Source organism: Truncatella angustata (assembly GCF_020726525.1).
Source record: "Truncatella angustata strain MPI-SDFR-AT-0073 chromosome Unknown BKA67scaffold_3, whole genome shotgun sequence".
In the NCBI taxonomy this organism is placed as follows: Eukaryota; Fungi; Ascomycota; class Sordariomycetes; order Amphisphaeriales; family Sporocadaceae; genus Truncatella; species Truncatella angustata.
This window is the reverse complement of record NW_025763383.1, coordinates 1,297,529-1,314,721: the sequence shown is the minus strand read 5'-3', so window position 1 is coordinate 1,314,721 and position 17,193 is coordinate 1,297,529. Positions and strand designations below refer to the sequence as shown.

The window sequence follows — 17,193 nt, the reverse complement described above, 5'->3', positions numbered from 1 at the left end:
TGCTCTGATACTATGTGCTGATGAGGACGAACAACTGCCGTGGCTTGAACCGTGTCACTCAATTGTAGTCGCATGAAGTCTCATTCTCGGTGCTTTGGTTGTGTTCAATTAAAAACGAAAAGGCCAGTTCGTTCGATGTGATCCCAGGCATTCTACCTTCCTTTTTCTTTCCTGTCTTTTTCTTTTATTTTTTCCTGTCAAGGAGTTGGACCCTAGAAATAGTTCTGTTCAGCTAGCCGCTGTCAAGGCAAGACGCACAAAGGTGGACGAAAAGGGTTACCTACAACCCATAGAGTTGATTGTCCCTATCTCCCGCGTCAAGATGCTTTACTGAGCAGACCATGTCTCAAAAAGCATGTCTAACAGGAAACCAGTCAATATGAGTGTCTCGAGGTCGAAGTTGTACGGCGTGCTGGGCGACACCGCTGAAATCGATGCTTGTAGACTAGATGCAAGTCATTGAGCATATCGCTGTACATGGTAATGCAATTCCGCAGCGGGCTGCCTACCTACGTTAGCTCTTTTCAATGTGTACCCTCCGGCGCTATATACTATACATTCCTCAGGTACCTGCTGCGGTACGTATGGCTGAGGATATGCAGTGCACGTTTGGTCAGGGAAAGGGTCTGTCTAATATGCAAGTGCATATGTATCTCCAACATCCTTGAGGTTCAAAAACGACTTATACCCAAGCCGTCCCAGTCTAAGCCCCCAGATAACCCGTCCCACTAAAATTCCACAAAGGTCCGCCGAGTTGCGCTACTACGGACATATTCACGAGCCTTGCGCCCGCGACTACTGTCAAGTCTTCGTTTCTTTTCTTTCTGCAGATGGTCCCAAGTGCTTAACAAGTCCCATCCGACTTCTTCGGGGCTTTGGTTTTCTCCTCTCCTTCTCATGTGCCACTTCCGGTATACCTTACAAACCGTGGGCCGTGTCATGACTCGAGAGACCGTTCGCTCTAACCTAGCACGCAGAATACATACATAGACACCCTCACTAAAACTATCCGTCCGCTCCCCACTGCCGGCATCTGGGAGCTCCACAGCAGAGAGAGACAGAACAGTTGACGAGATATTAAGAACGCCGAGGTCCCTTGTCGAGCTGGAACTCTCTGGAACTGGCTATGGTCGCCTCTCGAGACCGAGCAGTACTTTGTCAACAGAAACATCATTGCATACTGCATCATGACTGGCTACGACATGAACACCCCTGGCGCGGGTCAGCCCGCCGACTCTGGTGAAGCGTCGCAAAGGGCGAGGAGGGCGAGAACCAGCAAGCCGAAAGTCAAAACTGGTTGTAACAATTGCAAGTACGGCACCCTTTCTTCTTCGTGGGCGCTAGGTGGCATAGTGTATGGGACTATACTGAAGATTTCTAGACAACGCAGAATCAAGTGCGACGAGCAACGGCCGGCCTGTACTCAATGCGTTCGATCCAAGAAGGAGTGCAAGGGATACCCTCCACCTCCACGAGCTAGGATCTTCGAAGAAGTCAGGATTGCACCCCGACCGATCACGGTCGTGGGCTTGGCTTCGGCGGCAGCTGCACCGGCAAAAATTGCACCAAGAGCTCGATCAAATATAACTATATCTACGCGGAAGCTTGCACAACCACAACCTCAACGAATCACACCACCCCTCACTCCCACCAATCCCGCGGAGAATGTCTTCTCAACCTTGACAATTCATCGTCTTAGTGTCAACCTACCTTTTAACCCCCAAGATGGCCTGTATTTCCAGCTGTTCCGAGAACGCACAGCAGGCGAGCTATCCGGCTTCTTCGACTCGTCGTTTTGGAACCGCAGTGTGCTGCAAGAATGCCATACGGAGGAGGCTATTCGGCACTCTGTCGTGGCACTAGGGGCACTTTATAAGACTCTGGAGAAAATGACAGAGTCGCCGCCTGGCTCACCATCAGACAATTTTGACCCAGCTGATCATGCAAGAGCCCACTGGGAAGTAGCTTTCCGCAATTACGACTCGGCAATGAAAGCTATCCGGAGTCAAATGTCATCTGATCAGTCGACACAGAGGACAAGTCTTATGGCTACAGTCCTGCTGGCCTGTTTTGATTCTTTTATCGGCGACCACAAACAGGCCATAGTTCAAATTCAAACAGGTTTGAAATTGTTAGAACAGCTGAGGTCTGAGCGCCGCAGAGCTTTCATGCCGAGACCTGAAGAACCGGTTGAGCAGGATCTCATCCAAATGTTTACGCGCCTAGCGATTCAAGCCAAGTCTTACGATATGGCATTTCACTTTCCGCAGCCCTTCGTAATCCGACTCACGCCTCAAAATACCGACCCGACATCACCGTCGTCCGAGGGTGGCTCCCCTGTCTCGACGATCCAATCGCCAATCCCTGAACGATTCTCATCACTTCTTGATGCTCGACTTGCTTGGGATTCTCTTTGTGAGAAGATGCTACGTTTCACTGAAACCATGTTTCAGTACACCAGCAGCACGAGCCCGATGGGCGTTCTGCCTCGAGAGCTCCAACAGTATGGGCTGGGCTTCAAGACCGAGATAGAATCGTGGTCTCATGCATTCGAGCATATTTTGAATTCCAGGAATGCACCAGGAAAGAGCAGCCAAGAGAAGGCAGCCATTTCTGTCCTCAAGATGTTCCAGATAATGGGCCAGATCCTATTTTTGATGACTTTCAGTCAAAGCGAAGCTCAGTTCGACTCGTTCCTTCCTCACTTCAGAGCCATTGTCAAGCTCGCAGTTGAGGTTGTAGGAGACGAAGAGAGAGAGGCAATGGCCAAGAGATGTCCCAATCCACAGTTTTGTCAGCATCAATCTGGGCATCCTGATATTATTGGCGGAGGAGAGTGGTCTGCAAAGCACATTAAGCCCAGTTTTAGTGCCGACTTGGGCATTGTGCCCCCTCTATTTGTCGTAGCAACAAAATGCAGGGAGCCCACGGTTCGACGACAAGCGATACAACTTCTTATGAGCAGCTCCCGCCGAGAGGGGATGTGGGACAGCGAGCTCATTGCGCGGATCGGCATGTGGATCATGGCTATTGAAGAGGAAGAATTGGGCCCCGGTGAATCGCCACGACCTTCGATCAGCTCCTCGTCAGAAGCCTATTCTGCAGAGAGCCCTGGTGCAAGATCAAATGGCTCCATCGAGTTTGAGAACGATAGGCCGCTAGGTCCAGGAGGTAATGCTCGCTGGAGCGTCAGCAGTCGGAGGCAAAGTACTGCAACTAGTGGTGCTTTTCTCCGGACTAAGAGCATACCAGAAGAAAAGCGAGTCATGGTCCGAGCCGTTGAGTTTGATCTTCGTGAGCGTACTGCGACCCTCAAGTGCGGCTCAAGAGATCTCACCCCAGGGATGCATGATATGAAAACTCGTGTCACTCAGTTCGCTTGGTGATGCGAGTTTCTCTATAACCATGACTTCAAGTGCTGGCACCAGGAGTCCAACTCATTCTAATGGCACTTCGGCACCCCTAGAGGGATCGCTCTTTCAATTCTGCTCATTATACCCAACGGCGGGACCATTTTTTGCACATGAGATATGGGAAAGATGCTATTTATGAATGAGTCGAAAGCATGGCAACATGGACTTACTAGTAGGATAACCCCTAATGTCTTTCTGGAAAATAATGATATGCTTTTGTAGCAAAGCTTTGGCTCGAGCAACTTGTTAATGGGCATCGCAGTCGCGCAGTAAGTTCGGTGCGGGATCGTTGGTGAAATTCATGTCACCGCCAACGAGTAGTCTTTAATAATCTCGAGGCCAATATACAAGTTTGGACCACCCGATATCTACATACGCATGATCCTAGCATGTGCCGTAACCAAACCGAAGCAAAAGCCCTATGCACTGATACTGCTCCTCTGATTTCTTGATTGAACGTTGCCGGGAATTCTACAGTCCAACATCTGCGAGGATATGGAACGGATGTGCGAAGTGACCCTTGGAGGACAGTGCAGTTCGACAGTGCAATACACTTGCCAGCACTATAGAATCGTAAGCTGACAGCAAGCGTAGCATCGTGCTAGCTTCAATCATCCAACAACCTCATGTTTGTTGAATAGTAATAGGCTTACAGTATTGCGCTTGTCTGGCTATACGAGATCATTCGCTGCCACCAATATGTCCCTGCATTGGTGTTTGTCCCACATTCCATGAACCTATCACTGCAAACGTCAAGGGCGGAAGTAGAGTCAACCAGAAGCACCAAAGCCCCACACCTTGAATAGAACCTCGTTGAACAACACCCAGCCATCCGCACAACGAAGCCTTTCCCCAGTGTCCATAAGATTTGAGGGGAAACACTTCCGCGGGTCGCTCGCCTGTATAAATAAAGTCTAGCTCACACGACAATCTTTCTCCCCCTCTCCCCCTAAACTGACTGACTATCCTTTTGTCTTCATCATGCCCACCGACGCCATCATGCCAGATCTCGCTGACTCACCCCCCTCCGGCACCAACCCCCAACAGCCCAAGAGAATCCGTGTCATCCTCTCCTGTGGCCCCTGTCGCGCGTCAAAGTTGAAGTGTGACCGTCAGGACCCTTGCTCGCAATGCCACAAGAAAGGCAGACCCCAGGACTGCCGGTACGTGCCGCGGCCAGCGAGGCCGCAAAAAGCGGCCAAGAGCATGGCGGCGCGGCTCCGGAGGCTGGAGGGCATGGTCAGGGGCCTGTTGGACGAGGATGGCAACCCGGTCACGCAGCCGACGGGTGGCATGGTCGGGGAGGTGAGGGCTAGCAGCGACAAGGGGCCCTCTGGAGAGGACGGCACGAGATCGGCTCAGGTTCAGGCTCAGGGCACAGACGCTGGCGGACAGGTCGTGAGGGGTGATCTGGGGGTGACAAATTATGTTGGAGGGACACATTTCGCTGCTATTCTCCAGGATGTGAGTAATTCCTCACATGGGCTGTAGGCAAAGCGGGAGTGAAATTATGGCCATCATGATTATTAATATCTGTTTTCGCTTTAGATCGGCGAACTGAAGAGCTATTTCGAGTATCCTGACGACGATGAGGGAGAAACAGGCGGCGATCCTTTCGAGGCAGGCGCGTCACCCGAGTTTCTATTACTCGGCCAGAGCGCACCGAGGAATAGGGAGGAATTGCTGTCACTGTTACCGGAGAAGAGTGTCATTGATCGTTTGATGATGCGATACTTCAACTCCAACATCCCCTCACAGCGTGAGGAATAATATCTGTCGAATAGAATTTTTCATTCTCGCTAACCTGCGATTAGACATCCTGCACAAGCTCACGTTCACCAAAGAGTACAACGAATATTGGCAAGATCCACACTCGGTGTCGTTGCATTGGCTTGCTGTTTTATTCATGGTCATCAGTTTGGGCATATTCATTTCCACGTTTGAAGCTCCACAGGAACTCGCGGCCGATTCACCAATGAATTCTAAGGATAGGTTCCGACTCTATCGTGATGCTGCTGGAACGGCACTGATTTGGGGCAAATATTCCCAACCCAATCAATGCACTTTGCAAGCAATGCTTCTATACGCCGAGGCAGAATTCGTCACGAACCGCCAGTCTCAGATGAAATGTTATTTGTTGTGTTCTGTCCTTATCCGACTCATGCTGAAGATGGGACTGCATCGAGATCCGAGCAAGCTGCCGAATATATCACCATATGATGGTGAGATGCGCCGCCGAGTTTGGAACCTCGCGATCCAGATCGATTTACTTGCCGCGTTTCACCTCGGCTTACCGGCTATGATTCATGGAATTGAGAGCGATACTTCACTGCCGCACAACTTGCTGGACAGTGACTTCAATGAAGACAGCAAGGAATTGCCTCTGTCTCGTCCGCAGTCGGAGTACACACCACTCAGCTATGCAATCAACAAAGCCGCCCTGTGTCGAGTCTTTGGCCTGGTGGCTCGTCAAGCGCATTCGCTCAATATACCTACATACGCAGAAGTATTGAAGCTCGATGCGGTTCTTGAGGAGACCTATAATGCAGTTCCCACATTCCTGAGGGTCAAGCCAATGGAGAAGAGCATCACTGACCACCCAATGCAGGTGATTCAAAGGTATGGCCTGGCAAGTTTGTACCAGAAGAGCCGGTGCGTACTCCACCGGAAGTACATCACAGACGCGATTCCTAAGACGGAACATGAATATTCCAGGAGAGCATGTCTCTCAGCTTCACTTGAACTTCTCCGCTATCAAGATCTGCTGTACAATGCTTGTAAGCCGGGAGGCATGCTCAGCCCCAACGGTTGGTTCATCTCATCCATGGCCGTGAACGACTTCCTTCTGGCGGATATGGTCGTCGCCCTCATCATACAAAGCGAAGAGTATCCAGAAGTCATTGGGGAGTCAAAGCAGTACACACGTGATTCATCAATCCCGACAAAGGACGCACTCCTGGACATACTCAGGAGATCGGCATTCATCTGGCAGGAGATGTGTGTCAACGTACCAGAGTGTAAAAAGGCTGCCGAACTAATCAGTACGGTCACACGGAAAATACAAGTTCAGATGGGTCTTGCGCCAAGTAGCATTGCAGGTAACGAGATAATTACACAGTTAAGTAGCGACCCAAATTCGGTGGCACACTTGACATCCGATGGGGTTGGTGCTGGATCCCGTGCTCGGAATTTAGAAGAGGATGGCGTCTCCGATCAAGACGCCGTGGCATTTTTCAACTTCCCTGCGCCAAGTCTTGTCCACGAGAACACGGCGGATCGTGGTATGGTGTGGATGATTGGCGGCCCTGGTACGGACTATGACTGGGTGAGTTTGACTCCTTATACACATATGACTTTTTGAGCTGATTAGTGGCCATGTTCAGAGTCAACTCGATACTTTTGGCGATGGGGATCCCTCCTTCACTGCAGGAGACCAGTCGGATTACCTGTCAATGCTCGACAGAAATCCTTTGGACGATTTGGACTTCATCACAAGGAATATTACGGGGACTACTTCTCTCGGTCTTCGATAACCGGTTTCCTTGATGCGCGAGTTTCTGGCAACAGAAAGTGACGACTTCTCAGAGGCGCTGGATGTTCAAAGAAGAGTGGTTAGCGTGGTAGATGTTTGAACGGCATCCCGATACGGCCCAAATACGATTCTAGAGAAATCAAAGTGTCTTTGCACCAAGCCCAGCCTTCAGCAACGTAGATCATGTCTTTTTAGGATATAACATGGGGTGTTGGATCTGGGAATCTTGAGCGATCATATGAAGTTATCCCACAATGTTCTATACTGGCAGTTCTGGTTGGCCAGCGGATGCATAGCTAGATCGTGACACTTCCTCCATGCTTGGGGTTGTTGGCATTTGTTCAACCTGTCTGCCTGTATCACGGACAGTGGAGATTCACATCTAGTTTACAATTAGACCAGCCACGGCATTTTAAGTTTCGCAGTTCCCTCGAGGAAATCGCGGGGTACCCCGCGAAGACACTGAATGGTAACTTATGTAGCTGGCGGAAAGCAGTTCGATTTGCCATACATGCATGGCGTCTTTGGGTGTACGGGGCGTCGGATATGCTGGGACTACTTCCCCGATTTGCACAGTCGTTACGTTGTGCCCCTTCGCTCGCCATTTGCACAAGAAAGACACCCAAAGAGGTTTGGTGGTGATGCGCTTGGTTGGGGAAAGCGCCCGCGGAAATGCTCAAGTTTCGCGGGGAGGGCTGCCATGGTTCAAATGTGTCGTTAGAGTCACGGTGAATGACGGCATCTTGTAGGGTGAATCTAGCGCTACATGATGTACGTAATAAGCCGACGGAATTGAGTGAAACTCTGACAACGTCGAAACCACTGTCCAATAACTTGCTGAAGAGCAATCAATACAGCACCAATGCCACGTATAGCCGGCGTTCCTGGAATCAATTTGCGCTACCGCAGGTTTGTTTCCCACTGCGATATCGCCAAAGCCCATGCCTAGCGACTATTTACTTGCACCATCTGCGCCCTAACTAGTGGAAAGCTAGGACGAGGACCTTGAGAGCGACCTTGAAGGCTTGCAGTATGGATGTATGGGGAACCAGGAGACCGGGTCGGGACGAATGACCCAGAAAAGTTAGACGCGGAACTTGCTGGTGAGCCTGCAAAGTCGAGGCGTTGCAATGAAGCTTTCGCTGATCGACAGGCCATGACGGGAAGACGGCGAGATAAGACGCGTGTAGTCTATGTATCTTATCTGCCTCAATATTGATCAAACTTCACGCACGACTCAGTCGCACTTTTTAACAGACACTGTTATCAGCGCAGCTGCAAATTGCTGTACTCGTTGACAAATGGCGCGAAGCAAAATTTGTGTTGAAGCACGTGGACAAAGAAAAGGTAGCAGAAACAGGGCCACCCACTTAAGGATGATCCATTATGGTCAAGTTAGATAATAGATTGATGTGCCGGCAGTGAGCCAGTGGATCAGCTGAGTTGAGGTAATAGCACATCATATAAGCTACTGTAACGGTGGAAACAATCGTACTATGCAAAGCCACCGGTGGCCTTCCGGTTGATGGTGTATTGGATTGAAACTAGAGCAGCCCAGACAATCATCTGATCTGCCTATCCCAAGAAACGAGCAATATCGAAAACGAAGTTGTTTTTGCCCCTGGATTACCAGAATGGCGCTTGGGACGTACAATCAGGGTACATGGTGCATGGAACCGATAGGACAGAATAGCATCCTATTTGAGGCGTTAGTGTTCAACCCCGGACCTAGTATAGATTAAGCAAGGCTGAATTGATACTTGTTCTCAAATACCTACCATCCACACTGATAACTCATGATCCTTTCTTTTTCAAACCGGATTCCTGGAGACCAGGGACCGCAATTTCTCAACTGCAAGTAAAAGGTGCAATGACTCAAAGATGCATGTGTTGGGCACACCTTGTCTGGAAAGAACCAGGCTCCTCCGTGGATATTTGCAACGAATTAATTTCGTGATGTCAAGTAAGCGGTCGTATTACTTGATAACGCATCAAGAACGCATGAGGTCGAGCAGACGAGGCCCAAGGGTGAGCTCCACCTGTCAGAAAATTTCCTCTATTAGTATGACTTTTTGGCGCCAAGCGAAAGGGAAATCTACGATCTGTGGCCCCTAGCAGAATCCCTATGGTCCGTCGTATGTTAGAGGAGGGTTCCCGAGTCTAGCAGCACGTTGACGCAAAAACTCCAGTTTGTGGCCAGCAACGGTTCAACACTCCGAATTCTGTTACATAATTCCTTTCCCCTCGGAACCAGCGCCCGTCTATTGCCTACTTGGACGAAACGGATACAAGCGTGCATCATCATTCAAATCGGGCAGGCTTTTCCTTCTAGTTGAATCATTCGTTGAGGCAGCGGGTTTACAAGGTCGAATCACAGTATTAGTCTCGGGCACGGAGGCTGTCTGAACAGACGAGTACTGTACTGGGGTGCTCGCCTAATAATCATTCTTGAACAAAACATCCTGCTCATCGTCTTCGTCCTTTGCTCTTCCGACCTCGCCACGGTCTCCGTCTGATAAGACTCCTGAAACTTTAAATTTGAGCCGCTGCCATAACTCCATACGTCACAACCGTTTTATCATCTGTCGAGCCTGGGCTAAGCACTTCAGGCGGGCGCATGATCGATCACAACATAAACTTTACAAGATCCGCACACTGGTCGCGCCACTGTCTGCCAAACCCATAGCCAGCAGCCAGCAAACAGTCTCAAGTCAACTGCTGGGCTGAACTGAACTGAGCTGGACAAAGTACATGAAAACCTGCTGAGATCATCTTCACCGCCCTTGCGCTGACTGACACCATCGATCCGGTGGGCTGCCGATACACAAGTCGTGTCAAAACAGACCCTGCCGATTTGGTTACAACTTGCTATCACGTCCTCCGCTGCAGGACCCGATTGGAGCGAGCGTGTTACAACCCCAGTGTGGATACAAATCACATCAGGCGCAATATCGCTTCCTTCCTACTCAGGCCGGACGGAGAATCATCTGGAAAATAAGGTCTGCTGAGAATCGGCTTTGTTGCCACTTTGCGCATTCCCTCAGACTTCGGGCTTGAATTGTCAAACACGGCAGACGCTCACCGGTCCGGAAACTCTTCCCAAAAGGAAAACCAATCCACTCCGATCTGAGGAGTTGGTCTTTTTACGCATCCGCTTCGTGCTCCTCGGACATTGAACGCGGCTCTAGCTCCCCGCCAAAGGATTTTCACATTTAGGGTTGATAAGAGCTATTGGCATTTGGCTTGTCCTCCTGCGTCGCGTCGCTGTCGCACCCCAAAAACCATATCCCTAAGCTGACGTACCGTTGGACCATTGGGATTGCAGGCGCGCATTCCACTCCCCCCGATCCTTCAGGGTGCTCTCATTGGTACTGCGTATAGCGGATCGCGTGCCGGTCCAGATATCAGGCTGTCAACCGCAATTTATCTCCGGTGACGAGGTGCATGGTGTTTGCTTTGCCATCGTTGCACATTTCGATAAGCTGGGGTCGATACTTCGAAAGCTTACTCGTATCAACGCGGCACACCGGCTTCTTTCTTGATTGGTCATTTGGGATCGTAAACGGCCTGATTTGGGTGTTATTCCCCGGATTTTCCCTTGTTGTCGGCCTAACGTCAAAACGCATTGCCAGACAGTCACCGATATCAGTATCTGTTCGCACCCCTCTCCGGGCGATTGCGATATCTGATTATTTACTCCCGTCGAGACTGGACCTTTTGGACCCCGTACAAAGTTGCATTAAAATAGCCATGCCTGCGGCACCTATACCCATCCGGACCGACTTGGTCATCAGACCAGCGCCCTCGGAACATGTCAACGCTTCCCCCAAGGCAGTGGTAAATACAGCAAGACACAAGCACACTCGATCTTCTTATTCAGAATCATCGCCAATTCTTTCAATGTCGAGAAACAACTCCCTGAGTTTCAGGCCCCTCAAGCGCTCAATGCCTACCCCAGATAAGACAATTGCTGTCATTAATGCGAGTGGCCGCCAAGCAGCTTCATTAATCCGGATAGCCACTGCCGTCGGCTACAAAGTTCGCGCGCAATTAAGAAACTTGGAGGGTGTAATAGCCGCCGAGGTTTCTACCAACCCCAACGTCACAGTCTTCGTCGGGGAGCTGTACCTCCGAAAGAAGCCGGATGATAACCAAGATGTCACCGCCAATGGTCACATCCCGGGCATTGTCGTCAACCAGGACCTTATCTCACAAGTGTTTTCCGGGGCGCAGCTAGCATTCATCAACACCACATTCTACGGCAACGAAGTCCAAGTTGGCGAGGCAATTGCAGACACCGCAAAGAGGGCCAGGGTTCAGCACTTTGTCTATTCGTCAATGCCCGACCATGCGGCCTATAATCCCGATTGGCCCTCGTTGCCTCTTTGGTCAGCCAAGCACAAGGTGGAGGATTACATTCGACAAATAGGACTCCCCGCCACCTTCGTATACACTGGAATCTACAACAACAATTTCACCTCCCTGGCCTATCCACTTTTTTGCATGGATCTCCAACCCGACGGATCATTTACATGGCAAGCCCCTTTCCACCCCCATGCGAAGTTACCATGGCTTGACGCCGAGCACGATGTCGGCCCTGCTATTCTGCAACTTTTCAAAGATGGAGCATCGAAGTGGAACGGTAAGCGCATTGCTTTGGCATATGAGCACCTGACCCCATTGGAAGCCTGTCAAGCCTTTGAGAAAGGTCTGGGTCGCCGTGTACGCTACAAGCGAGGCCCGATCGAGGTCAAATGCAAGATCCCGGAAGGATATCGGGACCAATTAGTGGCTCTGGAAAAGTTGTTCTCTCCAACACAGAGTGATCCGGCAAAGCAACCTCCCTACTTTGGAGACCGCGAACTAGAGGATAGCTGCCCAGAGAGTGCATTGGCCCTCTGGGAAGGTCCCAGAGGTCTTGAGGAGTACGCGGGGGAGATCTTCCCACTCGAGGAGGAAGCGAATGGAAAGACATGGATGTTTGATGATGAGGAATACGAAGAGCCAGCGGAGAACGAGGTACCCTCGTTAGATGACGAGGAGCCCGACAGTGATGAGTCGTTCGATGAAGGTCTCGTCATGCGAGGTCTGAAGAGGGACGAAGAGCAGTGGCTCGCATAGTCATCCCACAATCACGAAAGTCCGACAAATGTGTCCATTTCAGGGCTTCATTCTACCAGTCGGATCAGTCTCAAGTCTCACGACGTACAGCGACTCGCGCTCGCGCTGGTCTTCGATCGATAACTTCCTGACAAGACCATCATTCGAAGGGCGCGGTTCCTTACCAAAAATTCACCATCTCAACCAACAGTTTAGTCATTTACATTTCCGGCGTGGTTGGCATTTACACAAAAGGTTTCAACGGACAGCATCTCATTATACCGCATTTCACGACGGGGTTAGTCGGGCAACGTATTTATGCATTTTCACACAGCACGGTGTTAGACGGCAATCAGGACTCGAGGCTCACATGTCTTCACCGAGTTACTGCTTAGCTTTGAGAGCGAACTAGTGACTTCACGTACCGCACAAAGGGGACAAAAAACAAAGGAGGCGGGATGTTTCTTACATGCGCGCTTAGCTTGCGTGCGATCAAAAGGAGTATCGAAGATCCTGGGGAGGCATAGCCGGAACTAGGCTTTTATTGGATAGATGGATAGTAATACTGAAAAGAAAAAAAAAGTCAAAGAATATTTGGATGCTGTAGATCTATTATGGGTAGTGCTCTCAAAACTTCCACAAGCCTCAATACTGCTAGCATGCTCAAGACGAGCCCGGATGCTGGCTGGAAGCCGGGCATGACGTACCGATATGTGCAATGCGGGAAAACCAGCTGGTCCTCCGCCACACATGAGTTCGCCCTCCAGCAACTGCCACGTCGTCAACCACCGCTAGGATCTCGACGAAGTCTTACCAAAAATAAAAACAAAACCTTTTTTGTCAAGTTGCAGTTGATAGTACAAACGCTCGCCTTATGAGTAAGTACACGGACTTGCAAACATTCCCGCCGGTTGTAAGATTTACTCAGAGGTTTTTCGTTCCAGATTCCGTGTCTAGAGGATGGAGGGAAAAAAAGCAGGAGAGTGTACAAAGAGAACGACGGGCACGACGGGCTATAGATCAATGTCAAGTAGTGGCAACAGTTGATTGCTCCCATTGGATCACCTGCTGTTGGATAGCTTAATGTAGATACGTTCATTGACCTCCTCTACGAGGTCTCTCTCCGTCACGGCATCATCCGTCTTGCAAAAATATGGACGGACTGTATACTTGATCACGCGCTTCATAGAACACCAAGGTACCAGGGAATGGCGTCAGTGGTAAATAATTACATGAAAAGCTCATATCGGGAAGAGAAAATGGCGCTTGAAAGTTCATGGGGGCATTTTATAATCATCCGTCTACCGACAAGCTTCCTTGCTCCATCTATCTCGCGAACAACGCGCCTCTCGTCAGACACAAGATGGGGTTGCTGAACTCTGATATCTCCCAGCATGAGTGATGGACAGGCGCACATGCCACACAGAGCATCATGTGCCAAGCCCTGCTGAACATAAAACCCCTTTCCCGAGTACCAGGGTCCTTACATGGCCACAACGCCGTAATGCAGTCTGATGTCCTACAGAGTGTCCCAGGAAGCCGCCCTTCACATCACAGTTGTGGTATAAAAACGGAATACGGCGGACGGGGACTTTCATCTGAACCACTGTCTCTAGTCTCCTCCTGATTATCATGCTTCCGGAGACCCGATGGCGCAATGATGTGATGTAAGACCACGCCTCCTTTCTAGAAATGACATCGAGTGCCACTCTATTGTACTTGGCTAACAATCTCGCTGGCCTTGCTGAGCGATTCGACCATCTGCTGGCACTCCTTTCTCCTACGGGTTGTGTAGTCGGACTCCTTGAGAAGCTCGTCGAGAGTGTCAGTACGGTACATGTTCTCCAAAAGCTCTCGTTGCATCTCATCCTTTGTAAACCTGTAAATTGTCAGTTGGGTGTACGTGTATACAGGGATTACGGTACATACTGGACCAGGTTCAGCATGATGGCCTTGGGAACCATATCGATCATGGTTCTCTTGACGATGTTGTAATACGAGGAGATGAGCAGCTTGATGACCTCGACCTCGATATTTTCGCGTTCCGATAGGGTGCCAGAGGCCTTGAGCATGGGTGGCGGCGCTTCCATGGCTGCGGCCCTCTTCTTGTTCTTGGCAGCGAAGAAGCTACCGAAGAAACCACCATTGCTCGCGTCTCCGACGTCCAAGGTAGGGCTGGCAGCACGAGCTGGAGTGGCCGAAGCAGGAAGGGGCTTGCCAGTCTTGGGATCAACCTGCACGGGCTTGGCACTGGTGTGTCTCTCGTTGACAATAGCCATAGCTCGGTGTCCGTTCAAGAAATCAGGATGGCCGGTGTTGACGTAGCAGGATTCCATAGCCACCAAGTCCTTGACCAGCTTGTTGGTAGGCTCCATGGCCTTTTTGAAGAAGGAGATGATGACGTTGTGTACAGTCTCCTTCAACTGAGGATATCTTCGGTAGAGCTGCTTCTGCAGAAGTTGAGTAAGGATGCGCACCAGCTCGTCATATACCAGAGAGACACACTTCAAGCTGGGCTCTTCCAGACGCTTGATTTGTTGCTTGACGATAAGCTCGAAAGCGGTGGTGCCAACGAACAGAGCGGGGGAGGAACCCGACGAGTTGTACAGAATAGTCCGAATATCCACGTCTTTGACAGCGTCGAAAGGATCGACGGCCTTGACACCGTTGGAGTACAGTTCGTGGAAGACAAAGCTAATTCTAGCACCACCAGAAAGCTCGGTGCTGGACAGCTCGCCGTTGTTTCCCTCCAAGACGGTTCTCCATTCGTTGGTGAACTCTGTGATGATGTTGAGGACGATGTTGGAGTTGTTGCCGAGCATAGAAGGACCCAGGGCAGTGAGTTCGGCACTGTACTTTTGCAGCGAGCTGGCAATCCTGGCCTTGATGTCGGGAAGTGTCTGCTTGATGTGCATCATAAGAATGAGGTTGAGCTTTCGTGCCAGGTAAGGAGTACCGCAGTAGGAGCTCTTGTTACGATAGGCCTTGTGTTCCTCGAAGAAGTTCTTCTCGGCCTCCAGAGCTTGGTTGATGGGCTTCTTGTTGTCGATGTCGCGCTGTCCTCTGTTGACGACGGGGACGTAGCCCAGGCGAAGAGGAATGATGCGGCCGGCGAGAATATCGACGACATCTGTGCCCTCGTCCATCAAGTCCACCTTGGTCAGGACGCCGATTGTCCTTTGTCCATCGGGGTCGACCTCTCTCGCGAGCTTGAGACCGTCCGAGTTGGCCAGGTCCTGGTTGGCTGCGGTGACGGCCAGAATGATGGCGTTTGTCTTTTGGATGTACTTGATGATCATGTCGCGAATTTGCCTCTCGATGTCTCGGGGTTGGTCACCGACAGGGACTCTGGTCAAGCCGGGGAGATCGACAAGGGTGAGCGTCAGGACGTGGGGAGAGTAGATTCTCAGGTTGATAGGGGCGGGGGAGATGCCAGCATTCCGGCCGACCTTTGCCTCAGTCTCGCGGCTGATCTCATCGCGGATCTTGTTGAAGTCGTAGAACTTCTGGCCGGGGACGTGCAAGAACTCGCCCCATTCGTCTTGGTTGGCAGCCTTATCGGTTGAGTTGGCGACTTCGTCCTTGACTCCGTTTGGTTGTGACCCGGCGGGTCGGTTGATGAGCTGGAGGACCAGGGGCCGTCTTGTCACGATACCCGAGCCTCGAGGCAGGAAATCTCTTCCTACGATGTTCTCGAGCACCGAGCTCTTACCGCTGGATTGCGAACCGACGACGACTATTTGTGGCAGATCGATGGGGTTGTTGACACCGACAGTCGCGAAGACATCTTGGAGCTTGTTGACAAGCCTGCAGTCAGATAGATTATGGGTCAGCGTTTCTTGTCTCGACGAGATCTTCTCTCGAACATGCTGCTGCCGGCGTTGCAAGAGCCGGCGCATGCATGACGAGGTGGAGGGCAGCGATGCAAAGGGGCCACGTACTTGATGAGGGCAGGGTCCGAGATACCTCCCTGAGTTACTAGTTCGCTCATGGTGAAGGTGCGTTTCTTCTCCCTCTTCCTCTTGAGGAGCCGAGTATGATTTGCGACAGACTCGTCGTTGTTCTTGCTTGTTGTTCCTCTCTGTCGAGGGTGGGTGTTTCGCGATGTGTGAAGCGAAGGCGAGATGACTATCAGTGGCGGCTACGGCTGCTGCTACCTTTACCTTGCTACTAACTAATTACTTCACTTTACTTTACGTTGCTGTCGGGTAGGGGTAGGGGTAGGGGGGTTGGATGATGTGGGCGTTGGGTCCTGTTGATTGCAGCGGGTCGACGTCAGTTGGCACTTGTCTGCCACTAGCGTTAGAGGGTCGAGAGGGTATGATTGAATATGTATCTGTATGATTATGGATGTGGTTATTGGTCTTAAGGTCTCATTGCGAGCTTTCCTGTCTTGGAAGCAATAGATACTAATGAAGATTTGTACCGACAGTAGCAAAGCTGGTCTGCAAGATTGATTGAATCTATCAGATTGGAAATCGTTGGATCACAAATGGCTTTTGATGCTGTAGAGTATTAACCTAGCGGTAAGGCTCCCTCCAGGGCTCCTGTTTTCCAACTTCCAGGGTTCGCCTTTCCTGCTGGGCTGGGCAGAATCCTGGGCATGCCTCATTGCTGGGAGGCCTGGCCGGGCTCGTTCGGGGGCCCCTCTGGCATCTCTGGCATCTGCACTATCCGTGGCGGGACGACGCCGGACTAGTCCACAAGAGGAGAAACATTGCTGAACTGGCCCTAGTTCCACGTGTCGATTTGGCAGCAATTCTTTTCCACCGCATATGTATCACGTAGTCGGCTATTTGCTTTGGGCTGAGCTCTAACCTAGAACCTAGGCTTAGTGGGGTGTCATTGCGATGCACATTGAGTGGCGGGCCAGTCAGGTTAGCCTGGTTGGGCTAAAGAATTCTGGTGCCTGAGATGGAATTCGTCACCTGCAACATGAGCTGACGACAACAAGGCAGGCAGAAGGCGATAATTGATAGGTTCCATCTCCGATTCTTACCTCTTGCTGCAGCACAGCTAGGGTATTTCGTGGAGCATTTGTCTAGATACTAGTATACTAACGACTAGATGACTCTATATTCTCAGGCATTTATACAAAGTACGTGTATACTCTGCCTTCGTAGTACACGACGGATACCAAACTTGAGT

The 17,193-nt window shown here is 50.8% G+C and overlaps 4 protein-coding genes across 4 annotated transcripts; 3 read left to right on the top strand and 1 right to left on the bottom strand.

Moving 5' to 3' along the window:
• Window positions 1–1,187: 1,187 nt before the first annotated feature.
• BKA67DRAFT_591740 (uncharacterized protein) lies at window positions 1,188–3,386 on the top strand (the record flags this gene model as incomplete). Its single annotated transcript, XM_046104755.1, has 3 exons — window positions 1,188–1,312; window positions 1,382–3,054; window positions 3,094–3,386. 3 exons carry the CDS (start codon window positions 1,188–1,190, stop codon window positions 3,384–3,386), a joined length of 2,091 nt encoding a protein of 696 aa, XP_045959577.1.
• A 1,062-nt stretch (window positions 3,387–4,448) lies between these two features.
• Window positions 4,449–6,462, top strand: BKA67DRAFT_489372 (fungal-specific transcription factor domain-containing protein; the record flags this gene model as incomplete). The annotated part of the gene is made up of 3 exons (XM_046096960.1): window positions 4,449–4,877; window positions 4,962–5,172; window positions 5,228–6,462. Coding segments are annotated over 3 exons (1,875 nt in total), but the record flags the coding sequence as incomplete, so codon positions are not given.
• Window positions 6,463–10,695: 4,233 nt separating this feature from the next.
• On the top strand, window positions 10,696–12,066 carry BKA67DRAFT_514994 (NmrA-like family-domain-containing protein; the record flags this gene model as incomplete). Its single annotated transcript, XM_046097689.1, has 1 exon — window positions 10,696–12,066. The coding sequence occupies one exon, from the start codon at window positions 10,696–10,698 to the stop codon at window positions 12,064–12,066; it is 1,371 nt and encodes a 456-aa protein (XP_045959575.1).
• Window positions 12,067–13,755: 1,689 nt separating this feature from the next.
• Window positions 13,756–16,036, bottom strand: BKA67DRAFT_591737 (vacuolar dynamin-like GTPase; the record flags this gene model as incomplete). The annotated part of the gene is made up of 3 exons (XM_046104754.1): window positions 13,756–13,924; window positions 13,975–15,852; window positions 15,987–16,036. 3 exons carry the CDS (start codon window positions 16,034–16,036, stop codon window positions 13,756–13,758), a joined length of 2,097 nt encoding a protein of 698 aa, XP_045959574.1.
• Window positions 16,037–17,193: the final 1,157 nt, after the last annotated feature.